This window comes from Furipterus horrens, unplaced genomic scaffold, assembly GCF_987537825.1.
Source record: "Furipterus horrens unplaced genomic scaffold, mFurHor1.1.pri manual_scaffold_8, whole genome shotgun sequence".
NCBI lineage: Eukaryota > Metazoa > Chordata > Mammalia > Chiroptera > Furipteridae > Furipterus > Furipterus horrens.
Window position 1 is genome coordinate 36824982 of NW_028327178.1, and position 27405 is coordinate 36852386.

Consider the following 27405-nt stretch of genomic DNA (forward strand, 5'->3'; position numbering starts at 1 on the left):
AGAACTGGAAGTACACACAGGCTCTTACCGGAAGTTTGGAAGTGGGGCAGCACAGAAGAGTGAATGTGTTTTCGATCGTGTGTATACGATATGCACATGTGCAGCCACGCATTTATGTATTAGAACTTCTCTGGCGAAGCTGACAGGAGGAGGAGGACTTCTGACCAGTAGGGTAAGTGCTAACACGGGTTACCCTGGAGGTGTCTCTAGAGCAGGGTGGGTATAATTCTTTCCACTTACCACTGTTGGGAGGAAAGGAGATTTGTAGGTTTTCCCTGGGCCATGAGGTCTCTCGCTGCTGATAGAGAGTGGGAAGATGGAGGTGCTAGTAGTTCATTCATCTACATCACTTGTGAGTTTTGCATTTTATAGGTGAACAATAGAGTCCTGTCATCATAGATCTGAGCTTTAAAATGCTGTCAGTCCATATGTCCTGTTTTCATGTGTTCTTTCATAGTTCTTTGGTATTGAGAAAGCTCAAAAACGACAAATGAATCTTCAATTTTACATTATGATGAAGTTCTTTGAACTTAAGAAGGCCAAATCACATTAATTAAACCCATTTCAATAATTAAATTTTTTTCTTGGAAAACATGACACTTAGAGCTCATTTGGATATGTGATATAGTAACAGTATTAATCAGCTGAATAATCCACATTAATCAGCCCTGCCTTGAAGTAAAATTATCAGTCAGCTTGATAATATAAGTAATTGTCTGAGGAAATGAGTCTGTCTTAGAATTTAAAAAGAGATCATGGAAAGATTAGAGAGAGCAAGCAAAACAAAGGTATTCGTGGTAGTGTTATTTCATTTATTTCTACACCAGATCTTCTGGTGGTGGTAGAATGACTCTGAGCTTTGATATGTGGGGTTCTGAACAAATTATCTCTCTTCATTGTGTCCTCTTATCTCCCTCTAAAAAGTTGTATGTGAAATTGTCAGTGGCAGGAAAGTTACCTTGGGATGTCCTGTTTGCTCTTTCCCAGGGGGAACAAAGTTGGTATCCTCTGGAGACTTAATTCATAGCATATAAACTGAAAACATATGTGACCTTAAATAGGCTTAAATTTAGGGAGGACTGTTATTTCATTTGGCTAGTTCAGCCAAGTAAGAGGAGAGCACAAACAAATTCAAATCAGTCATTGGTGATCGTGAAGTTAAAAGATCATTGGTTCGATAGAAGTTTTCAGGTTTCCACTGATAATGTGGAAACTCAGCCAGCCATATAGGAAAACTGAGATTATCCCATCATGATGAAGCGTTTCTGAATCTATGAGCAATCTCCTTGTAATTAACAGAAACTCTTTCGGAGAGCATGTACTTTGGTCTAGAAGATGGCAGTCAAGACGTGTTACCAAAGAAACATTTTCAGAAATACACTTAGACCAGGGGATGATTATATCAACAATTGATTCAGGGTCCTCTGGTTGAAGAAGACAAAAATCTGCTGAGGGTGTATTGTAAAATGATGATAGAGAATATTTGAAGTTTAGCCCTAGTAGGGCCCTAAAGTTTTGTTACCAGTTTTTCAGTTTGTACCCTCCCACCGTCTCCATTTCAATATGTCATTTGTATTCATAGAATAGAGCAAGCATTAACCACCACACAGGGTCAAACTTGTAACTAAACAATGAGAGAAACCAAGCAGAACAAAAATTGTTCATATGGTTGGTCTGACTCTTCCCCGATTCTAGCATCCATCACTGTAAACTTTAAATCTTAGGCATCTAAATCATTGAGTCCTCCCCAATTAAGAAAGAAAATTGTGAATTTGAAAGGAAAACAAAGTTAAAAAATGTATTTGGTGATAAAACAACCAAAAAATAGGATGTGGCACATAGGTATTAGCTGTGAAGGCTTGGATTTACTATTTTACATTGGGGTTGGTAAATATTTTGCAGTTAACAACATAATCTTTGAATCTTGGGTTCCTTCTCTTGAAGGATAAACATTTTTAGGATCCAATTTTAATTTTGTCCTCAAATTTCCCCATGTGTGGCTTACCAGATGTGGAAGTTTGAGAACCTTGGAAAAATCATGTCAAAAGAACCTGCTTAGGAGAGATCATGGGGGTGTGGATTTGGTTGATGACACAGACTATTGAGTCCTTACAGAGAATTGTTTGTCTTCCGTTTTTAGATGGCTCTAATTCCTCCAAATTGCTCCTTGAATAATAGGAAAAAGGCAATTTGAATTTCAGTGACAGATTGGACATAACAGGTTGCAACTATTAGGTCTAATTTTACCATACTGAGAAATAAAATTGCCTAAACATAAACATCGATCACTGATGCAGTAAATTAATTTGTACAGAAAAAGTAGTTTAACTGCAGTGCACATTAAACATAGAAAATTTTCAAAATTACTGCTCTCTGAATTAATTTGTACACTTGTTTACTTGTTAAAAGCATGCATAAACTCTAAGGCAGTGTGGGTTTGAATTGAGGAAGAAAGAAGTTTAAAAAGTGGCAAGAAAATACAGAGACATGGTATTCACACTAAGTGACCTGGATACTTGAAAATAATATATATATATATTTTTTCTGTCTTTGATTTTTATTTTTAGGCACTATTTAGAATTTTGTTTTCTTATCTGTTCATAGGATCACTAAAGATGTGCTCATTCCTCCCCTCATTACAAGATGCATGTGATTTTTAAAACAGTCCTATGCTTGTGAAGAATGGGTGGCATGAGGCCATTAGAAGAGTTTCATGGTTTGGTTCCTCAGTGAGTTTATATTAAAGGTGTCCTAGGGCTTGACACTATTAACTTTGCATTCATGAAGAATGTGACCCATGAATTTCTTTGTATTTAACCCTTCAAAAAAATTAGTAAACATGTTTTCATTGTCACCTGTAATCCTATTATGAGGAATGCATGGCAAAGTTTGGATAGTATCTTTTCAGGTTGTTCCAGCCACTGCGGAACTGAAGCTGGCAACCCGGTGCAGTTTGATACCATCTCCTGCCTACAGTTTTCAAGGACAGTGGTTCGATTCAAATACAATTCTGATAAGTGGCAGGTTTTCTGTGTCTTTAATGCCTTGACAAGGGCATCACTCTCAGGAGAGGGAGGTGAAACCGTTTGGATGAGGATTCCGTCCCTGCTCCTTTGTACTGACACACTAAGATAATGGACAATTAAGAGAACCTTCACCGCAGGTGAAAGGATGGGGTTATCGCTAATATAAAGGAGCCCATAGGGTGTTGCGGTATGAAGGAGAAGAGGAATGGGAATTTTTAAAAGGAATGTAAAACACACAGATGAAACACTGAATAACTGTTCACATCTTGCTCTTTCACATGTGATAGTGGTGCGTGATTGGCATGTTCACTATTGCTTGCTGTAACTTAAAAATTATATATATCATTGCATTTGACACGAAATACTGCAGAAAATTTGTGCCTGTGCTGGCTCGCCTGTTACTGGTTGGTGAGGCCAGATAATCAAGGAGCTTGTTTTTGTGCAGTCTGGCTTTAAGACAACCTTCATTGGGGTTTCCCAGTTTGATGTGTGATCGTCTAGGGCAGTGGTTGTCAACCTTGACTGCATTCCCCAGGGGCCTCAACCCGCAGAGGGTCGATTTAACTGATCCTTGGAAGGACGCAGTATTTTTTAAAGTTTTTGGACAGTTCCATTGGGTACCCAGGTTGTGGGCTATTGTTAGAGTTTGTTACAGAAGCATTGAGATCCTCAATATTTGGGGTCCCAGACAGACTGATTCTTGAATAGATTTAAGTAATGGAGTGTGTGTTGTTATTAGAGAAGATGTACACCGCGTATGCTTCTAATAGCCATCCAGTGTTTATGCTGACCTCACAGTTTAGTGTCAAGGTGCATCTGGAGAGAAGTCTTCTCTCTTGACTACTGTTCCCCGCTTGCCCCCACTGCCTTTTAGTTTTTGTTTTGTTTTTTTTTCTGGTAGAGTATTAGAGCTTCTTTCTTCTGTGTTATTGCGGATAAATGACCAGTGGTGGGGGGAGACTAGGCCGGATGTGAGGGCTCTGGTGAGGGGTAGTGTGCAGTTGCATTATTTACAGTCATTATGCAATTTCATACCAGCAACTTTGTGTCTAGTCTTCTTACTGTGACAGAGGTAGATGTTGTGTGTGCATGTGTGTGCATGTAAACCATAGTGGGTGACTTCTTGTACCATTTAGCACTAATACAAGTGAGGTGATCCTGAGTATTTCTAAACTGAGAAGAGGTTAACTGATTTTCTTTTGACTTAAACTGTCATTTGTCTCTGAGAGCCCGGAATGACAATAGAGTGCACTGTTTCTGATAAGTGTGGGTTCTCCTCAGCTTGAAGAGATGTGTGTGATAAGATAAGATGGCTTGGGGAAAAAATAAAGAGAGAGAGACAGCTTGAGGGAAAGGGATAGGAACAGAGGGAGAGAGAAAGTATGTTAACTTCTTTGACTGCAAAAAAAGTACCCCCTGGTAGCCAGAGATAAGACACCTTGAGCTACTCAGAAGACCTGAAACAGGATGTAAATGAAGCCAATAAAAATCATTTGAGATCAAGTCCTTTCCCCCTCCCCTCTCATTTCCAGCTCTGACAGCAGAAGGCTTAATTTACTGTACAGCACACCACACTGAAGTGCAGAACCCAGGAAGTTGCAGGAGACTGATAGGAGCCAGGAGCCAGCTCTCAACACAAGATATCTACAGTTTCTAGTGAGGTGCAAACTGAAGGCATTTAATCAGCAGTTCTAGCAGTGCCTTCCTGAGTAGAAAAAGAAAGTATTGCTGATTCTCGGAAGCTCCTTTCCCCTTTTCCTCCTTCAGATATTCATTTGCTTTGTATATGGCTTTATGATGATATTCTTACTATGAAATAAGTGGGTTATGGAGTGAGCTGCATTTCACAATGTATTAGTATTTCTCATCAAGGTAATGCAGCTTGAAAGTAATTAAGAACAAAAGTTTAGGAGATAGACTTTTCCACTTAGACATTTGAAACAAGCCGTTCGCTCATACCCCTGTATCCTAATCATGTAACTATCAGCCTTTATGTACTTGGAGCTTTATAACTCTTCAAAATGGTTACTGTCTTTTTCAAGAAATTTACAAGTAGCCACCAATGATGCTCTTGGGCAAAGAGGAAGTAACTTACAGGAGCTGATTGAAAAGATTGGATGCTTGGAGCCCTACTCAAAGTGGGAGAGGGCAAGGTTTAGCTACGGGAAAGAAAAGGAGATAATGATCTCTTCTTTCTGTTAAAGCTGCTTTCTGGAAGAGCTGGGTTCAGTGCGGTCTTTGTATAGGGAGAGGAAGCCCTCCTTCCAGTTGTGCTGGTGCGGAACAGCAAATATGGAACAGACACAGCAAACTGAAGCAGAGCACTTAAATATTTGATTCAGGGGAAAGAAAAGATTCTACAATGGGTTTCAAACTCGGAAGTGCAAGGGAAGTACCCTGAAGCTTGCCAAATACGGGGATTTCAGGACTCCAGCTCCAGAAGTTCAGACTCAGTAGGCCTAGGGTAGAGCCCGGGAACCTGCATTTTTGACAGTTCAGGTGGTTGGTGGATTAGACTAAGAAACACTGTCCTGGGTCATGTGGTTGGGGCAGAGGGTCAGCCTTAGGTCTTGTTGAGGGGTCATTGGGAAAGAGTATCTATCTTAGGAGAGGGTGCCAAGGAGCTTTTACTGTATCCCTCATTGGAATGAATGGCAGGGAACATGTCTGGAGCCATGAGGAAGGTGAAGCCAACCACAGTGCCAGTTTGATATGGAACCTTTTCTTAATACCTGACCTGATGAAACCACTGCTCACAGGAGAGGGTGGAGAGGCGGAAGTAAGAGAGGGGAGGAGGGAGGTCTGCTGTTAAGGGGAACTGAAGGACTGCGTGTGTGTGTGTGTGTGTGTGTGTGTGTGTGATTTCCTAGCCAGTATCCAGAAGTAAAATTAATTTAAGAAATAGTCTGTCACGGCTTGTCAACAGTGAGTTTTGGGTTCATAGATTCATTGGGTGGTTTTGTCATATGTGTGTATACCTCTGACGATTAGCATGAATTTATTTTGTAATAGAAAAAAACAATGAACAATGTTAAACACCATTTTAAGATTATTCATTTACCCATAAAGATGACTAAATGACATTGGTGGCGGCAGTGGCGGTGGGTGTTTTGGTGGGGAGGGTTAGGGAAGGCGGAATGTGAGAGGTATCTGACACATGGGCTAAGCTGCTGCCCCCAGCACTGGGAACTTGGGTTTTAGTGCCACTGTCAACTGCTGTGGTTAGTGCAAAATTATGTAACGTGTTACTCTTCCTCGTTGACCTGTGTGTTCATGTGTAAAATTATCAGTTTTTTTTCCTAGAGGCTAAGCTTTCTCACAGATCTTAAATCTTATGTTTTATACATATGAAAAGTTAGGAATAACAGCCTTGACTTTCTTTTCTCTGTGTAGGCTTCAATCAAATTCGCTTATTTTCTTTCCTTTGATCCCTCAAGGCAGACCCAGAAGTATGAATAACCCATTCCAAACCACCTCAGGTCATCTTAAGAGAAAAGAGTAGAGCTCAGAAGGGGGAGGAGGCTTCATAAAGATTCAGAAACCAGCCCTTTCTTACAGACAGCATTGAGTCAGTCAAGATCCCAGAACTGTGCGTAGTAGGTTTTATGTCTTTGAATATTATTAGAAACATGCTTTTGTCAGTGTCAAACCAATAAGCTTTGGATGTATACAGATGTGCGTTGCTATCCATATCCCCCTTTTCAAATGAAAAAAAAAAGAAAATATTGCCACAGATTTCTCTATGAAAATTATCATTCAGAATTGGTATATTTCACATGTGGACTAAGCAGGTAGTTATCGAATTCCTTATTATCTCAATAAGAAGTAATAGAATTTCTTGTTACTCTTATTTAAATCGTTTTCAGTATGTGAAGTTTTTACGGGACTTTAGTACACTCTGCCTGTGTCCTGTATGTTGGCTGTCAGAGAGATAGGTGTGTATATGACATTGTGAAACAAATGCAGATAGGACTGGAAGGCACCCAGTTTCATTCTCTACCTTGTTATAGTGGCCCCACTGCCTTTCATGCTTATACATTATATTGTTGTGTTAAAAGTATCTTGGATGTAGGCAAAATGAAGTAGCATTACATGGAGGTATCATGCGGTTTTTGAGGCGACTTTGTCACTGGTTTTGGGATATTTGGCAAGATACTTCTCTCAGTTACATATTATAAAAATATAATTTAATAAAAATTATAGTTATATGTAAGATATATTAATCAGTAAAAAATAGCTTCATAAAGACTCCCCCTAATGAAGTGTTCCATTAAGACATGATTGTGCATTTACTCATATTAGGTGGCAAATTACTATGATTAACACTTTTGAAATGAGAAATAGCAAAAATATTTCAAAATTTCTTTAGCATAAAAATCATTTTGTCTATTTTGAACATTTAGTCAACTCTGTATAAAAACATACATGCACGCACACACTATACCACAATTTTGACTGGTACTGGTTTCCATAAATAAATTACCAGGACTGTTAACAGAAAAAAACATGATAGAATGAACTGTTTTGGATTTTATTTTTATATTGATTCTAACATAGAGATTCTAGATAAGAGTAAACTGAACCAAAAATGAGAAATAGAAAATAAAGGGAGCATAAGGTACCTGGAAAATTCATCAAATTAATAATTAGCCTTATTTTTAGGATTGCCTATATCAAAATTTGCCTAATTAGATAAGTGGGGAAAAAAACTAAACAAATATGGGTATTGACATAATATGATCCATGTAGAAATATTTTGTCATGCCCTAGTTAGAGTTGTTTTAAGATAATAGTTTTGCCCTTTGCAGTTTATACAGCACTTTTTTAAGCATTATCTCATTTAAAATAAAGGACTCCTTATATCATTTGGATAATTTGGGCTCCAACCCCACTTTTCAATTTTTGTTTTACTATGTGTTAGTATGAAAATTAATGATTCTGTTGAAACATAAAAATTCTGTCATGTGAGGATGTATTGGTGATTGGTTCTTCTGTAGATTTCTTCAGATGCATAAAGTCTCAAGTTAGTCCAGCATCCCCCAATTTTTTAATACCAATATGGCATATAACTTTGCTATAAAATACATAAACACTGATTAAGGAGTATAAACTATGTACTTTGAGTTGCAGCTGCTGGGTGGTTGGCTAGGTGCAGTCACTAGCTATGTGACTGGATTTTATATTCCACCCTGACAACCGGTGTGAGTCAAAGTCTGTGTCTTAAAATAAAAAATGAGTATGTGTACCAGACCTCCAAGGTTCTTGTCATATTTTGGACACATGAACATCAACATCAAGAACACTGAGGTCCATTGTATTGTGATACCAATGGGTAATTGTAGTAATATCCAACCCTCCCAATCTTTATAACAGCTTTTTCTATATTAGCACACCGTATTTATCACTTTACTGCACAATGAACCCACAGGGGGTGCTAATTGGTCATTAATTAAATTTTAGCCTTTCAACACTTTTGTATTCTCCAGTGGCTTTATCTGCAGTGAAGTATACAGTGTGGCCTTTTTAAACTGCCGAAAATTCATGTCAGCTTTACTGCTGCTGTGGATATAATACAGGTGAAATTCAGCTCAAGTGAACACCGACCACTACAGAACTGTTAACATTCCTTTTGACAGAAAGTTTACCAGTCTTGGACGAAAGCCTGTATGTTGGAAAAATATCAGTTACATATAATTTTATATGACTAAACAGTCTGATAGGCCAGATTACTCTTTGAAATAGAACTTGATCACTTTGAGTTATGGCAGTTCTTTAAACACCATGTACATGGTGGAGTGAACTTTTTGAGGTACCTCATTTATCAGTGAAATCATTTTCAAATTTAGTTTTCTTAATGGGAGAAGCCCTTTTACCTTATGTCCCCCAGTAAAGAGGTTAATTTAAAATTACTGATTAACGTGGTAGCACTGAGAAATTTGCTGAATATTTTTCAAAAAGTGTGAATATCTTTGAAGTTCAATAGGTATATTTCACATTAGTGCATAGGATTTTGAAGCAAAATAGAATTTGCCTCAAGAAATTTTTAAACATGTAAGAGTGAGTTATAGGGCTGGTGTCAGAGCTGTGGAATGTGGCTTTAAGATTTTGAATGAAGTCCATTCCATCGTGGGGATTTTATTCCACTAATGAATTAATCACAGCTTGTCAGTATGTGCAGCTATTAAGGAATGAGCTACTGTAAGTTGATTTTTAAAATAACTATAATCGCATTCAGAAATTTTTTGGCATTTTTGTGTGTTTATGTTTGAACAAAAATGTTTCTTCAGCCCTTAAAAATTATTAGGATCTCAATATGAATAAAACAACTAAATTACAATAAATTTTTTATTCCTTTGTACTGTTTGCACATTTATCAGTTATAACCTAAGGGTAACTATGACTTTCATAGTAGTAGTAATAATTTAATATATTTTTATACCTTAGCCATTCAGAGAGTTCCTTCATACAATGTCATGTTTGATTGTTGTAATAGTAACTATGAGGTAGATGGGCATTTTTCTGATATAGACAAGGAATCTGAAACTTAAAAACGATAAGAAATTTCTAGAGCTCATAAGGTAGTATCAGACCTAAACATATAGTAGATATTATATAATAAATGTTGGTTAAATAAATGAGTGAACAAAACAAGCATTGAAGATCTACTTCAAATTCTGTGGAGTATGAATTCATTTATAAACACAAGACTACAAAGTCACTAAACATGTCTTCTAACTCAGAATAATGGAGATAAAAGGAAAGCAGATCCAGGAATTCCCTCGGATGGTGTCTGTCATTATTAAAGGAAAGATAAACATGTTAAATAATGTTGCCTGCTCACAGTCACAGCACTGTAAACAGATGTGTGATACACAATTGCCAATTATTGAACGCCACGACATTGGTGCTTATCATTAGTTATATACATTTTTAAGTAAGCCAAAAGATAGAAAGAGTAAAGCCGTTCTCACCCCCCAGCTAACTGGAAACCACTTTTCCTTCTGTCTGGCTTCAGAAACACAATGTCTCCATTTCCGTGAGTGAGATGATGACTGTTCTTTAACTAGTTTCACGTCAGCTTTTTCCTCTGATTTGAGAGGTGGAGTTAAGTGAGAACTGCTTAAGAATGCACTGTTTTCTGTTTAATTTGGCTGCAGAAGATGGAATTCATTGAGCTCCGTCTGTTCAAATGAACTTTAAGCAACAGCAAGCAAAACATTTGTACCTCTCTCTGCACACAGAAATGTGTCTGGTAAAAGAGACAGCCTGGATATAAAGACCAGGAACACGTAAGGAGGACAATGGAGAGTTGATAACAACTTTTGATCTCATGTTGGCTTCACCGAAGCATTAAAAGGATTGTTGGGGAAAGTGAGGTTCTTTTTTTATTAGGGAGTATTGAAAAGGAAAAAAAAATTTAAAAACCTCTGAGCTCAGATATCTGGAATTCATCTTAAGTCTGTGTTAAAAAAAATGTGCACCACCAATTCCTGCTCCCCACAGCTGCTATCATTAATCGGTGACCACCCTTTTCTCTCATAACCTAACTGTTAATGCATTTAATTGGTCCTTCCAGAACAATTAGGAATATTACACAATTTAAAATCATCTGTGAATTATAAATAATTTTAAAGTTTACATTTCTCTTTTGAACACCCAGTAAAGAGTGTTCATTTTCAAGTAGTTAAATAAGTTATATGACAAAGGGGTGAATTTAATATGGGGCTGTTGATTTAAAAAAAAAAGTGCGATAGTTATTAAAGTTGCAGCTTTTCTAAAACTGTTGACATTTCTATTGAGAATGAAAGGAAACAATTGTGTAATAATGCATAATGGTTTATTTAGAATGACCATGTCCTTTAGCAATGTAAATGATTGCTTTAAAATTTATTGTGTAATTTGGTTAGATAATTTTAAATAGGATGATATAAAATTGTTACTGTGATGACACTGGGTCAGTGTAACAGATATCCCTGTTACCTGTGTCTGTTAAACACACATTTCAAAATATTATTCTCTGAGTTATGCACACTCCTATATATTTCCCTCAGGATTCTCAGTTCATCTTAAGGTAGCCCAGGTAGTTAGAAAATGAAAAAAGGTGTATGAACTGTATTTAATATGGAAGTTCAGAACTGTTACTATAGCATACTGTGATTATAAATAAAGAATCAATTTAAGCTAATGGAGGAAATAACCTGGAAATCTGCTTTGGTCTTATGTTTTTTCTACATGTGAAAAAAAAGTCACCTACTAAGTGAACTTACTTTGATATTAAATAATGCAATAGTTGTATTTCTAGTGTTTTAAGGAGAAGAATAGTAATTTCAAAATTACATACTTGGCTTCAGAATTACATAAAAAAATACTTGTTCCAAGGTTATCTGTCTGTAAAGACCCAAGATTATATCTTATATATGATAATTTAATACTTGGAACATAGCATGGATTTATGATTCATTAATTTTTAGATATCACCAACTAAGTTTTATATTCTTGGTGGTTGAATATACAACTGCAAATGCTTAAGGCATTCTAGATTTCCATTGGGCCAATCGTTAAAGTTTATGTTCCGGTGGTTCAATAAAAGGAAAAAAATGTTAAAATGTTTATATACTTTCTACATAGAATCTTATATGTGGAAAGATAAATACATGCAACCCAAATGAATCTTTTTGTTTACATATGCAACTTTTCTTCCAGTAATGATAGGTGTCCTAGAAACACTCACTAATCTTTGTAACGCCCCAGAGGGTAAGTAACAAGAATTATTATCTTCATATTGCAGGACAAATACCTAGGTAGGGGCAGATTAAATGACTTGGCCAGGTCACTCTCTAAGACCATTATAAAGCTAGAAATAAAACTCCAGACTCTTGCCTTTTTGTTCTCATTCTGAGTCATTGCACTCTGGAAAACAGAGGTACCAGACCTGTCAGTATCTGCAGTGTCTGTGCTGCTTTTCCTCACTTGAAAAATAACCGCCTATGTAAATCCTGTCCCTGTTAAGGAAACTGTGCTGTGTGACACTGGTGCACACATGATGCTGAGTCCCTGAAGGGCAGTTAAGCGAGTACTCTGCCGTTACACTGAATGAGCTCAGGTAGCAGAAAGGCACCAGTTAAGCCAGCTTCTCGCAGGCCCAGTCTTATGAAGAACTGAAGGTGTCGGAAGTTTCTATGACTTAGGAGATTCAGATAGTATCTTTAACATCTACAGAGACTCAATCACCTTGCCATTTCACTTTATCCTTAATAATTTCAGATGGCCTTTATTGGAGTCAATGTTCTAAAAGCCTTGGCTCCTGCCCTCAAGAAGCATGTACTTTACACTAAGATGTGCCTAATGATACAAAACAAGCATTAGTATTACCCCAAAACTTATTGTGCATCTTCTTACCCTCCTTGGATTTTATTTTTTAATTGGCTGCTTTGATAAGACTTGAATGCCAAAAAAATGGTAGGGACCCTCCGCATCTCTCTTCTGCATGGCTGGCTGAGCACTAAGAACATCAGGCCCCTATTTGGCGACTGAGCAGCCCTTGCCGGGATGTACTTGTCTGTCCACCCTGACCAGCGGGGATAAAATCACATCAAAGTCATTGCTGTCTGCTCCCCAGGTTGGCACGTGAGGGGCCAGGGGCTCACGTCACAAAGGGACTTTGTGCTCTGGTGCCTTTTTTCTGTGAAATACCTTCTTCTAGCATGACTTCACTTTTCTGTAAGTGAGCACTTTCCCCTATAAATATGACTGAACAGGTGTTGCTGTGCCGCTAACTGAGTTTCCAGCTGTCCCTCTCCGACACAGACCCAGCAAAATCTGTTGTTTCGTCCTTTTAGGCAGACAAGAGAACCCTCGAGCCTGAGATGGAGGCCTTCCTTGCAGGATATGGCAGTTTTGTTGCCAGAAGATGGTCGGGAAAGCCTGGCTGGCCAACAAAGACAGGCCTTCAGCGGCTGGGTGTAGTTCCAGTTCTGCATCCCCTTTGGCAGGAGCACAGAGGCTGCTGCAGTGTGGCCAGCCAGCAAAATTAGGAAATAAGGACCTCTTTTATTTACTCAGGCTGCTGAATCATGGGCATTCCTGTCTGCTTGGAGAAAAGTCAGGCGGCTCTACTTTCCACTGAAAGTCTCAGGAGTGTTTGAGACTTTCATCTCGGAGTGTTCACACACTTGTTTTAATGTGCTTTATGGAAATGGTGAAACTCAGCAAGAAGAGTTGCTGTAGAAAAACATCTGCACTAACTATGCACACACGTTTGAATCTTTAAATAGACTTTTAGGCCACGGACCTGGTTTCCAGCAAAGGTTTTATTTATTTAATTATTTGTTTGTTTATTTATTTATTTTATTCTGGTTGTAAAAGCTATAGTTCTCTGAGAGTCAGCTAGTATAAAGTGACTGATTCCAAAAATTAAAATTTAACATGGACACATTAAGTACTTCACATTGAAAGGCAGAAAACTTGCCATAACATAGAAAGACATTCCTGTAAGTAGCACTTGTTGAGTGCCAAAGGGGCGGGGGGGGGGGGGGGTTGAAGATTCAGAAACAGTTGAAAGAATCCTCCGTAGTTCCTTTCACATGAAAAAATAACTTGAAATTGTTAAAATCTATATTAACTGTTTAAACAGAGTTTGCGTTTTGACTGCTAAAAAGCTTACATTAAAGGGAACAGGTAGCTTTCAATAACTCGTGCCGACCTCAGAGAATGTTGGCAACACCACTGCAAGAGTCTGATACCCTTAGAGCAGGGACCCGCCCCACTGGGAGTTTCATCAGTGGGTTCCTTGTGTGTTCCTGGGAGAATAGGTCCATTTATAGTACTGGAAAATAAGGTGGTTTTTTTGTTGTTGCTGTGGTGGTGGGTTTTTTATTCTTTTTTTCTTTTTTACCGTTTAGATTTTTAAAACAGAAATCAGTCTTTCAGACACCCTTTTTAATTTTTCTAAAAATAACATTCCTTGCTCAGACTTTTCACCTCTGCTCAATCTACTCCATTCCCCAGCATAAGCCTTAAGAATTCTACAGGTGATTCCCATGTATTTCAGTTACAAAGACACATCACTGTGATTATCACTCTCTCCCCACCAAGTCCAAGTAATAGGGACAGAAGAGAGGGAATAGGTTTCCAGCTCCCTTGAATCTGGGTTTGCGTAAACACTTGATCTTAACCCCCAGATCACTTGACATGTAGTTGAAATTTTCAAGCTTAAGTGAACAGTTGTGTAAGAGGTATAGTCAGGCATGGCCCATCGACAAGAGCCTGATTTAAGCAGTGTTAGGAATTGTACACTATTTATAATGGTCTGTTGCTCTATAATTCTTTGCACATTTTTATAACAATATATTATGCCTGGACACAATCTGCAATTTAATAATAAATTTACTTGCTAAATAATCAGAATCAATAGTTATTTTCTTGTAGTCTAGATGCATGACAAACTCTGATTCACTGTTTTCTTCAACTGTACCAATGAGATACTGTGTTTGAAAATATTTTTAAGTGAAACAGCAAAATATAGGCCTTAAAGATAAATGTGAAATGTGGTAGATTTTTACCTAGAATGTTGAGAAAATTTAATAAATAGCAATTTTTTTCAATTATGAGAAATATCAAACTTTGGTTTGTCTTAGGGATACCAGTTTTAGGAAACTTGTGGTTTTTTTAAAGGAAAAGCTAGAATCATCATTGAGGTTTTGTTTATTTTTTTATTTTTAGGCTTTTTAAAAATTATTTTCCTGTATCTTGGGTGGTGAGTTGAGTTAATCTGCACAAGTTCTTTATAATTTATCTTTAAATTTAAATCACACCCACAATTATCAGACTCTCTCTTATGCTGGAAATGCTGGAAACATATTGGGTTATAGACTCATATAAATGAGGCTGCAGAATCATGTGGTTTTTTCAACTTGTATTGCGAAGCTTTGTTGCCGTGGGCAGGGATCCAGGAATGGTGTTTAGTTGTTTTCTCAGAGTTAGATGGTTGCCATCTGGCATTGATAGTGAGATGGTGTTGTCATCAGTTTCTAGATGCAGGAAAGGAATGATCCTCATCTGTTTCCTGTGGATAAGCAAGAGGTTGATAATCTAGTAAAATCTTGTTACCTTAAAGAAAGCAGACGAGGAATTTGTTTACATAATGCTTGCCAGTTTGTACTTTCATGTTGATAATATAGCTAGCTAGTGAACTTTAGCTCTGAAGAACTTAAAAACTTATTTGATCGTATTCTAATTGAATATTATTAGAATCTCCTAATAGTATTGTAATTGAACCTAATAGTCCATCACAATCACTATCCCCACCAGCTCTACTCCATGGTCTTTGCTTGTCAGCATTTATGAAAAACCTTACTCTTTTGGAGAGTGAAAAGCTTTTACAATTTCTTCTGACCTTGAATGATAGATTGTTTAGAAAAGCAAAAAAAAAAGAGATTTCACAACCTACTTGAGGAGATCTTACTTTCCGCTTGGATGTTAAGAAAGCAACAGAAGTAAGAGAGCACACTTGTTAAGAACATAGTTAAAAACCCACCTAATGGAAGGTAGAGTTACTTTATGGATAACTTGCTAAGGTTGTATCTGGCTTCCAGTCTTGTTTGTCTTCTCTTTGTTACTCATAAATCTTTCAGCATTTACCATAATCATTTATCACTTTTCCTGTTTCCAGTTTTTCACAAGTTGCTTTGTCTCTGCTCACCTCAAAGTGCAGGTCCTGTTTGGCTAAGGAAGTTCATGCTGCTGAAGCTTTTGCAAAAGGAAGAAATGGTGGGCCACCTCTTGAACTTTCCAAACAAAATACACTTACAATCTGGCCCTTGTGAAACTCATTTTTTCCTTGATCCTGGCTGATCCTAGCTACATGTAATATCTAGCAGTCCCCTTCTAACATTTAATAATCCATTTTCTGGCCTATGGTATTTGAATCTTTCAGTTATTGAAGAAATCCTGCTTGTCTTTTATTACACAAGACATAATTATTATTGTGTTTTCTGTCTTCTTTCATGTGCTTACTTTTTAATATTTTTTTGCAGAAAGCAATAAGGTCTGTATCAATAAGAACCCCATAAAAGATTTTGGTCTTCAGAATTTCCTTTTTATATAAAAACAAGCAAAATGCAGAGGGAGTTTTTTATTAAATATTAGACATCTTGGTTGACTGCATTAATTTAAAATCATTCCTGTAATATTTCCTCTTTTCATTTGGTTGTTCAGATGCTCACATAATATGCAAATCATTTTAGAATGAATACAAAAGAAACATTAAATATATTAAAATCTGCATTTTAATAAAGTTGTCAATGTGTAATATATACCTTGCTTCTAAGGAAGAATGATAAAATAATAAAAGGGTAATTTAGACATAGAACTACTTAATATCTTTTTATATTTTAAACCAAGTAAAGTAATAACTGTAGAAAAAAAGCTTTGGGCCCAGAGCAAAGTGTTGCACTAAAATATTCTCCATTTTTTTCTGAATGGTTCTAGATGGCCCAACTACGTGTTGAAATGACACAATAAAAACTCATTGTTGAATTCTCAATTTGTAAAATGAAATGTTCCATTGCTTCTCATTGCAGATGGAGTGGACGTTGAAGATGATCCCACCTGCTCTTGGCCAGCTTCCTCGCCTTCCAGCAAGGATCAGACTTCCCCTAGCCATGGAGAAGGCTGCGATTTTGGAGAGGAGGAAGGTGGCCCTGGACTCCCATATCCATGCCAATTCTGTGACAAGTCGTTTAGCCGCCTCAGCTACCTAAAGCACCATGAGCAGAGTCACAGTGACAAGTTGCCTTTCAAATGCACCTATTGCAGTAGGCTGTTCAAACACAAGCGGAGTCGAGATCGCCACATCAAACTCCATACAGGGGACAAGAAGTACCACTGCAGCGAATGTGATGCTGCGTTCTCCAGAAGTGATCACTTAAAGATCCATTTAAAGACTCACACTTCCAATAAGCCATATAAATGTGCCATTTGTCGCCGTGGGTTCCTGTCCTCTAGTTCCTTACACGGACACATGCAGGTTCATGAAAGGAACAAAGACGGTTCCCAGTCCGGTTCCAGGATGGAGGACTGGAAGATGAAGGACACTCAGAAGTGCAGTCAGTGCGAGGAAGGCTTTGATTTCCCGGAAGACCTCCAGAAGCACATTGCAGAGTGCCACCCCGAATGCTCCCCAAACGAGGATCGAGCAGCCCTCCAGTGCGTCTATTGCCATGAGCTCTTTGTTGAGGAGACCTCCCTCATGAACCACATGGAGCAGATGCACAGTGGGGAGAAGAAGAACTCATGCAGCATTTGCTCCGAGAGTTTCCACACCGTTGAGGAACTGTACAGCCACATGGATAGTCACCAGCAACCGGAGTCATGTAATCACAGCAACAGCCCTTCCCTGGTCACCGTGGGCTACACCTCCGTGTCCAGTACAACTCCAGATTCCAACCTTTCAGTGGACAGCTCAACAATGGTTGAAGCTGCCCCACCGATCCCAAAGAGTCGAGGGAGGAAGCGGGCCGCTCAGCAAACTGCTGACATGACTGTTGCCTCAAGTAAACAAGCAAAAGTTACCTACAGCTGTATTTACTGCAACAAGCAGTTATTTTCGAGTCTAGCAGTTCTGCAAATTCACTTGAAAACTATGCATTTAGATAAGCCAGAACAGGCCCATATTTGTCAGTATTGCTTGGAGGTATTGCCCTCACTCTATAACCTAAATGAACATCTTAAACAAGTGCATGAAGCTCAGGACCCAGGTCTGATTGTTTCTGCCATGCCGGCCATAGTCTACCAGTGCAACTTCTGCTCCGAAGTTGTCAATGACCTCAACACTCTTCAGGAACACATCCGATGTTCTCACGGATTTGCTAACCCTGCAGCAAAGGATAGCAATGCATTCTTTTGTCCCCACTGCTACATGGGGTTTCTCACTGACTCTTCTCTTGAAGAGCATATAAGACAGGTTCATTGTGACCTCAGTGGCTCTAGATTTGGGTCTCCAGTGCTTGGGACTCCAAAAGAACCAGTAGTAGAAGTTTATTCTTGTTCCTATTGTACAAATTCTCCAATATTCAACAGTGTTCTTAAACTGAACAAGCATATCAAAGAGAACCATAAAAACATTCCCTTGGCCCTGAATTACATTCACAATGGGAAGAAATCCAGGGCCTTGAGCCCTCTATCTCCTGTGGCCATAGAGCAGACGTCTCTTAAGATGATGCAGGCAGTGGGAGGTGCACCTGCACGTCCGGCAGGAGAATACATCTGTAATCAGTGTGGTGCTAAGTACACGTCCCTAGACAGCTTTCAGACTCACCTAAAAACTCATCTCGACACTGTGCTTCCGAAATTGACCTGTCCTCAGTGCAACAAGGAATTCCCCAACCAAGAATCCTTGCTGAAGCACGTTACCATTCATTTCATGATCACCTCCACGTATTACATCTGCGAGAGTTGCGATAAGCAGTTCACATCAGTGGACGACCTTCAGAAACACCTGCTGGACATGCACACCTTTGTCTTCTTCCGCTGTACCCTCTGCCAAGAAGTTTTTGACTCAAAAGTCTCCATTCAACTCCACCTGGCAGTGAAGCACAGTAACGAAAAGAAAGTCTACAGATGCACTTCTTGCAACTGGGATTTCCGCAATGAGACTGACTTGCAGCTCCACGTGAAACACAACCACCTGGAAAACCAAGGGAAGGTGCACAAGTGCATTTTCTGTGGTGAGTCCTTTGGCACCGAGGTGGAGCTCCAGTGCCACATCACCACTCACAGTAAGAAGTACAATTGCAAGTTCTGCAGCAAAGCCTTCCATGCCATCATTTTGCTGGAGAAACACTTGCGGGAAAAGCACTGTGTGTTTGAAACCAAGACTCCCAACTGTGGAACAAATGGGGCTTCTGAGCAAGTGCAGAAGGAGGAGGTGGAGCTACAGACATTGCTGACCAACAGCCAGGAGTCCCATAATAGCCATGATGGGAGCGAAGAAGATGTGGACACCTCGGAGCCCATGTACGGCTGTGACATTTGTGGGGCAGCCTACACGATGGAAACTCTGCTGCAGAACCACCAGCTCCGAGACCACAACATCAGACCCGGAGAGAGTGCCATCGTGAAGAAGAAAGCTGAGCTCATTAAAGGGAATTACAAGTGTAATGTGTGCTCTCGAACCTTCTTCTCTGAAAATGGCCTTCGTGAACACATGCAGACGCACCTAGGCCCCGTCAAACACTACATGTGCCCTATTTGTGGAGAGCGGTTTCCCTCCCTCTTAACTCTTACTGAACACAAAGTCACACATAGTAAGAGCCTTGATACTGGAAACTGCCGCATTTGCAAGATGCCTCTCCAGAGTGAAGAAGAGTTTTTAGAGCATTGCCAAATGCATCCTGACTTGAGGAACTCCCTGACGGGATTCCGCTGTGTGGTCTGCATGCAGACAGTAACCTCCACCTTAGAACTCAAAATTCATGGGACATTCCACATGCAAAAGACAGGGAATGGGTCCGCAGTCCAGACCACAGGGCGTGGCCAGCACATCCAAAAACTGTACAAGTGTGCATCTTGCCTCAAAGAGTTCCGTTCCAAGCAAGATCTGGTGAAACTTGACATTAATGGCCTGCCATATGGTCTGTGTGCTGGCTGTGTGAATCTCAGTAAAAGCAGTAGTCCAGGCATCAACATCCCTCCCGGCACGAACAGACCAGGCTTGGGCCAGAATGAGAGTCTGAGTGTCATTGAGGGTAAAGGCAAGGCAGGGGGACTGAAGACTCGCTGCTCTAGCTGCAACGTTAAGTTTGAGTCTGAAAGTGAACTCCAGAACCACATCCAAACAGTCCACCGAGAGCTCGTGCCAGATAGCAACAGCACACAGTTGAAAACTCCACAAGTCTCGCCAATGCCCAGAATCAGTCCCTCCCAGTCGGATGAGGTAACTTGCCTTTTTAATGTATCCTATTTAACCTCCTCCAGAAACTGTCCCCACTTTATGTTTATACTTTCCTCAGCTTTATTTATTGTCATGTACCAAGAGATGCTTAGATTGAAATGCAGTGGATTTTCCCCCCCATAGCCATTAGCTAGCAATTACTTGCTTCGTGATAAGCAGCATTTGGCTTGAATGGTGCAAAACAGGACTAATTCCAGTCTCCCTAGGATATTGTCTTCTCTATGACTGAAGAGACCAGTGCTCATGCCAACACCACTGAGATCTGGAATCTCAGCATAGCTTCACTGCGAGTTGAAATCCCCAGTTATGACTTGTGTGTATGGTAGAAAGATAATGACATGAAAGTAAGATACTATGAGCCAGCATGCTGGCTTAGAGTAAATTAGAACAAATATATATATGTGTGTGTGTGTGTGTGTGTGTGTGTGTGTATATATATATTTGTGGATAACAAATTGGGTAAGGGTGGCTTTTCGATACCATATTGTCAACACTCACTGTTTTTCTGTGCCTTCTAGGTAATAAGGGAAACATTTTTTTTTCACAACAGGATTTTTAAAACCTACCTACATTGTGCCCAACTGTTCTTTTTAAAGGCACTACACCCGCACCTTCGCTGTCAATCTGGGTTTGGGTTTCAAAATTAATCTGCTTTCTTTTTCTTAGTTTGAGTAGTTTCATGTTTTTTGCTGCAATGAATACAAGAAACAAGCTCATGTATAATGAACTAGTTAGAAGTCATTATTCCTTGAAGCTTAGTGTAGGATGGCTCATTTTGTTATAATTTCTTTGTGCTTTATCACCTTGTTTCTAATAGCTCTTTCCACTTCCCTACCTGCTTCTATCTGGAGATCCATCCAAATGAAAACCCCAGGGAGATCCATCTCCCTTCAGGTTGAGGTCACTGCATTTCCCTTATCTTGTCTCTGCACTCACACCCTCTTGGAGGCCCCCCTGCATCTCCCTGCAGATAGCCATCAGTCAGCTGGTAGGGGAGAGCTGGGAAGACTAATACAGAGCCTACCCTCCTGAAATGTGGCATCTGTATGACAGGCACAGTCTAAAACTTTGAAGCTGCTTTCTCTTCTCTCTTCAAGTAAATCTGCACCTTTTTCTCATTTAAATAAGTGAAATTCTTTCAAACTGGTGAGGACAGCTGGAAGAACATAGTTTTGATAGTGGTTCATGGCTCATGCATTGGATCAAATAGTTTCTTTTGAAGTAAATATTAATAGTTATAATCATATGAAATGAATTATTTTTCCCAAATTTTATTTCAAAAATATTTAAACCTATAGAAAAGTTACAGGAATGACACAGTGAACGTGTGTGTGTGTGTTTGTGTGTGTGTGTGTGTGTGTGTGTGTGTGTGTGTATCCATATCACAGATTGACCAGACAGGAATATTTTGTCACATTTCTCCCTTTACCATCTTTTTATTAATTTGACCCACATGAAAGAAGGTTGCAGATATCATGATATCTCCTAAGAATAAAGACATTTTCCTATCAAACCATAATGTCATTAGCTAAGGCAATTAACTAAATCAGCTAAAAAATTAAATAAATCCATATTACCATCTATAAGGAGTTCATATTCAAATTTCCCCAATTATCACCCAAAGGTTTTATTTTTAAAATGTTTTTGAATAAGAATTCCTAAAAAAACATTTATGCAGAAAATTACTTCTCTCCTTTTTAAAATTTTTTTTCTATGTTTAACATGTAGAGGAGTTTTTATACTAATGTTTAATTTGAACAGTATAAAATTCATTTAATATGAATCTATTTGTGTGCATGCATGTATTGTGAGAGAGAAAGATGGTTATGTGTGCATATAAAATGAAGGATAACTGAAATCTTGTTTCTAATAGATTGTTTATGAAAAGGCACATGGTTGTTTCTTCTTTTCTGTTCATGGTTTATGTTTTCTGATGTTTCCAAATTGCTCTATATTTTAATACCATTTGAAGTAAAATATTTTAAAAATGGAGGAGGACATATGTATAGTCTTTAACATATTAATTTGGTAAGAGTTGAAGAATGGAATTTATCTTTCAGAGATGTTTCGAGTCCCTAATTATACCTAAAATCCTAGTGATAATTATAAAGCTTAACTACATCCTACACTTACATAAAACAGTATATTTTTGAAGTACATTTTAATTTTTATTCTTACAATACAGTTTTTAAAGTACTTAATGCTACAGGTTAAAAATGACTTTTTATACAGAAGAGTACCTCCTTATTCAGCCTAATAAGAGCTTGTAGCAGTGCCCTTAATCAACCAAATATTTGGATTCAGCGATACATATTCCCTTTGTGACTCAAAACTTCACTAATTTGTTCAACATTTTCATCATTGTTACCATTTTTTCCATTATACTATTTGTCAAAGTTTTATGTGCCCACTTTCTTTCTGAAACTCTCTACAGTTAAAAATGTGTAGTAGAACATAGTATTTGGACTTGACATAGAATCTTATTTAAACATATTTAAAATTTTACAAAAAGAAGCCCCACAGTAATGTGTCAGCAAGAAGAAGACATATTATTAATATGAATTTATTTACATTTTTTTTTTGTTAGACAAGTTAAGCTTTCTGTGACTTCTCATTATGAGAACCGTGTAAAATTTTCACCAGTGTATGTAAAAGAAAAGTTAATATGTTCACTCTTTGCAAAGAGATAGGTATGCCATGTGGGGATACATTTTATCACTAAAAGAAGTATGACTTATGTGTCTTGTGACTTAGATGTCCTAGATAGGGATTGAAGGATTTAGCAATGTAGGTGGGATTTTCACCTCTTCTTTTTGCTGAGGACTGAGACTTCAGAAGAGAAAAGACCACAGGAGATAATGAAGCCTGGATACATAGATATTGTCAAGAACAAGATTAGATTTTTCTGGACTATGATTTAGGATCACATGAGGATATAGGTAGACATTGGAATGTATCTTTCAAAGACCAAAAAGTATGTTGTTTGGTTGAGTCTAGATTACTTATTAAAAGGGATTTAGATATAATCTAGGGAAGAATAAGTACTATATAAACTCATACAATCCAAGAAATGGACAAAAGACAAGGCTTTTAAAAGTAGCTGTCATGTAATGAGAAATTCGGAATTGAAGACAGAGATCTGAATTTGAACCCTCTTTTTTTTGCACAATATTTTCTGAATTTATCAAAAATGTTTTCTTTGTGCCCTAATCCTAAGATTATTAATCTTAATTTGCTATGGAGAGTTTGTTTTGGATAAAATTTGGGGAGGGGGACCTATTCATTTCCCTTTGCCCCACAAATGTTGAGTGTCATATAAATTTATACCTAACCTACAATGGTAATGTGAGATGGGACACTGGCCATCTAGCTTTTCCATACTTGAAGCACCTTGCAGAGTTACTGACATTTACTATGTGTTGGATAAATGTTAGATCTCTTTCTGGAGTTCACTGATGCTGGCCTGGCTAGCTGGTCAGGTGCTACCCCATTTGGACCTAGAATATTTCTCATGATGATATTGGGAGCATTGCCTTTTTGCTTCCATTCCACCAGCACCCTTTCTAGCCAGGTTTCTCTGAGGAAACATTTACTCACATTTCAACTCACACCATCCCCATGAGGCAATTGAAGGCACTCTGGCAAAAGGGTTACCAGCGATCTCCAGGTTGCTAGATGCACACACTGGGCCACAGAATCAGAACTAGCAGGGGCAATGGAGATCTTCTGATTAAGCTACCTTATTTTACAGACAGCAAAAACAGGCCCAGATAAAAAGACCTGTCTACACAGCTAGTAAGTGGTAGACAAGAAGCTCTGAGGATATGGGTCTCTAACTCCAGGTTCCAAGTTCCCATAATTCCACTGGCAATTTCCTCTAGCTGAAATCTCATCCCTGTCCTTTTAATATAATCTTTGTTATTGCTTTCTTATATTCTCTTGTCACTCATTCCTCCACCCGCTGCAAGGGATTTCCTGTTTCCATTACTCTACTGTAACTAGTTTCTTTAAGTTTCAGCTGACCTAATTGACTCAAGCAATGCAGTTTTTTTAAATGAGAACTTACCTTAGTTTACTTACTGTTCTGCTTATCGCCACTGGGTATTTCCTCTTTATTGAACCTATGTTTGTCTTCCCTCCTGGTTCCCTTCATACCTCTCTGAATGTTCCATAGCCTTCTCCTTCCTCTGCCTGCTCTTAAAGGTGATGTCCCCATTGCTACTCTCACTCTGATTACCCTGTCCCTGTGGCCTCATCCACTCCCATTTGTCAAACTACTACCTTTTATTGATGACTCTCCAAATGCTGTCTCCAAAAGACAGGAGGGGATTTGGGGCGGTGGGGGAGGGAGGGAGGTTGCTGATGGAAATATTCTGTATCTTGATTGTGATGGTGGTTATATATCTATATAAATTTATCATTACTTACCAGATGTAAAATTAGTGAATTTTTAAATGTGAATTAACCTCAATGAAACTGATTTTTTTATGGTATCTCTGGCTCAGACTTCTCCATTGAGCTTCAGAAATCACACCCAGCAGCCTGCTAGATATATTCTTTTACATATTCCCAGGAATTTCAGACTCAGCTGGACCAAAACTGATCTGAATCATCCTTTTTCAAAATATGCATCTTTTCTTATATATTTTTTATTTCACTTGTGGAGAGATTGATCTTCTGAGTAGCTCCTATTTTTCCACATTCGATTCGTCACCCAGCCATCTCAACTTTAATTCATATATCTTGAACCAATCTCCTCTTCTCCATCCCTTATAGCCTTTGAAGTTCAGTATCTGATCATCTTTCACTAAACTACTGAAGCAGCCTCCTAATTGTTCCCTAGGACTTTAGTCTTATCATGTTCAACTCCATCTACACACAGCTGCCAGAACGATTTATCTAACACACAAATCTGAATAGGATGTGCCTCCCTATTTGAAACATTTTAAGTGATCTGTACCTCCATCCCTATAGGATGATCTAATAATGTTTTATTGTGAAATATGAGACTCTTCAGGTTCTGGCCCTTGATAAATTTTCCCCGCCTTTCCTTACCTTTCACTTTATTCTGTAGTCAGAAGTACTTTAATTAACCCACTTACAACATATTGCCTCTGTGTCTCGCTGAGCCTGTCCTGTCACTTCTACAACAATAATCTCTCTTCCTGGCTGCCCTCTACCTCCAAAAGGCTATGCAACTTTCCCCTCTACAAGGGTTCCTATGACCCTGAGTTTCCACCACCAACGTCCTCCTTTCCTTTGTATACAATGTCATAAATAGTATATAAAAACTCTTTCATTGGTTTACACTTATCTCTTTACAGTTCTCTTTTCTTCTCATGAATTCCTTGGAGCAAGAATTTACTCAATCTTATTCCTAAATGCCTATGGTAAATGCCAGGCCCATCGTAGTAAATGCCTCCATGTATCAGTGCTGTGTAGTGGGGCCTGGCTAGTAGTTCCCCCAGAGCCTTTCCCCATATATGGCAGCATGGCAGGGCAGCTGGTTTCATTCAGGAATCACCCAACACAGTGACTGAAACCTAGAAGAAGTTGAATAAGTATGTGTTCTTCTGAATGTGTTAACTACAGGATCACTATTCATATTTTTACCCCATTTGGATCCAAATGTTTCCCATTGAGGTTCTGTCACAGATATGCTGAGCACGTACCAGTTTGTTGTTACTGTCCCACTTGACGTCAAGGCCTGCTTTCCCAAACAAGTTGTAATTGCTCCTACCAAGGTCGCCAGTGGTCTCCTTGTTCTAAAGAAAGCCCTTCTGTCCTTGTCATCTCTGCAGCAGTAGACAGCTCTCCCCTCCCCCTCACATGCACCTCTGACTTTACAACAGCCCACCAGCTTTTCTTCCTGCTTCTGCCTGGAGGTCTTCCTCCTGTGCCTGTTCTGAAAGTGCAGGAATTCTTTGAGGCTACTCTTCAGCCCTCTTTTTCTTCTCTGTCTCCTCTCTCAATAGGCATCTCATCTATTTATGTGGCTGTAACTAGCTATGCTAAGAATTCCCAGATTTCTCTTTCTAGCCTAGTCCTCTTCTTAGTTTCAGATTACTGTCTCATATTGACAGCTTGATATTTTCATTTCTATCTCTTCTGGATTTCTGAAGTGTAATACATACACATTAGTCTTTGATTCTTTCTCCTGAAGTGTATTTTTTTTCCCCAGACGTCCATAGTTTTAGCAAAGGGAACCACCCTATACACAATTATTCAAGCCAAAAACCTGGGAACCATTCCTGATTTCTTCTGACATCTGACATATTAGTAACTGTTATTGATTCCATCCCCAATAAGTTTCCTATTCACTTCTTTCCATCTCCAAAGCCATCATTGTGGTCTAGGCTGCAATCATTTCTTGCCTGGATACTGTAGTAGCCTCTTACTGGATTCCCCTCCTTCATCTTCTGTCTGCTTTCCTCATGCTGCAGTTAGCCAAAATCTTGAAGACATATATATTACATAAAGTCACTTGAATTTCTTCAGTAGCTTCCCATTTCATGCAAAATCTCAACCTTTCACCAGTTTACAAGTCCGCGCATAGAGTAGCAGCAGCTAGCTGCTCTCACTTGTTCCACAGCGGCTTATTCTCACGCACTGTGCCCAGCCCTGCAGCCCCCCAGCCTCCAGGCCTCCTGAGCAGAGATGGCTTTGGAGCCTCCACATGTGCTGCTTCCTCACCTGGGCCGCTCTTCCGCAACAGCCTTTCTGGACCACTGGCTCTCTCTCATCTGTCAGATGGACCACCCATGAAAATCTTATCTAAATTAGTCTCCTCTCTAGATTAAAAAAAAAAAATGTCATTACTCATTTACTTGTTTATTTCCTACTTCCCCTGAATACCCAGCATTCTTATCATAAGGACTCATTAAATATTAGTTGAACAAATGAACATGACAAACCAGTATATTCTCTCTCTTTGAATGTATATGCAGGTATATCTAGCAGCTAATATATAGAGAGGTACATATAAGTTTACCCAAAAGTAATTAGATGCTTTAAAGTTAGGTATGATCTCTAGATATTAAAATAAGCTATAAGGCTTGAAGTTTCTAACAATTAAAAAATCATCTTTGCGCTCGCTGGGTAGCTCAGTTGGTTGGAGTGTTGTCCTGATGCACCAAGGTTGAGAGTTCATCTCCAGTGAGTGTACATGGCAGGACACAACCAACGAATGCATAAAAGGGTAGAGCAACAGATCAATCTCCCTCCCTTACCCTCTCAACCTCCCTTCATCTCCTCTTCTCTCTCTCTTTCTAAAAGCAATTTGTAAAAAGTTAAAAAAAAACTCCCCTACTGTGTCTTAAATTCAGTATTCTTTCTTCATGATTCTTATACCGAAATGGAAATGTACATGGCGCCAATTCAGAACCTGCTCAAGTTCCAGAGTTCTGTTTTGTTTTGTACAGTAGAAAT

The 27405-nt window shown here is 38.8% G+C and overlaps 1 protein-coding gene across 3 annotated transcripts in view; it reads left to right on the plus strand.

Annotated features, from left to right (window-relative positions):
- Positions 1 to 27405, plus strand: part of ZNF521 (zinc finger protein 521) — a 307230-nt gene that overhangs the window by 122716 nt on the left and 157109 nt on the right. For all 3 annotated transcript variants that reach the window (XM_090285695.1, XM_090285693.1, XM_090285694.1), the window contains one exon: positions 16607 to 19959. In XM_090285695.1, the coding sequence (XP_090141821.1) occupies positions 17047 to 19959 (2913 nt within the window). In that variant the 5' untranslated portion in view covers positions 16607 to 17046. The remainder of the gene's footprint in view (positions 1 to 16606; positions 19960 to 27405) is intronic.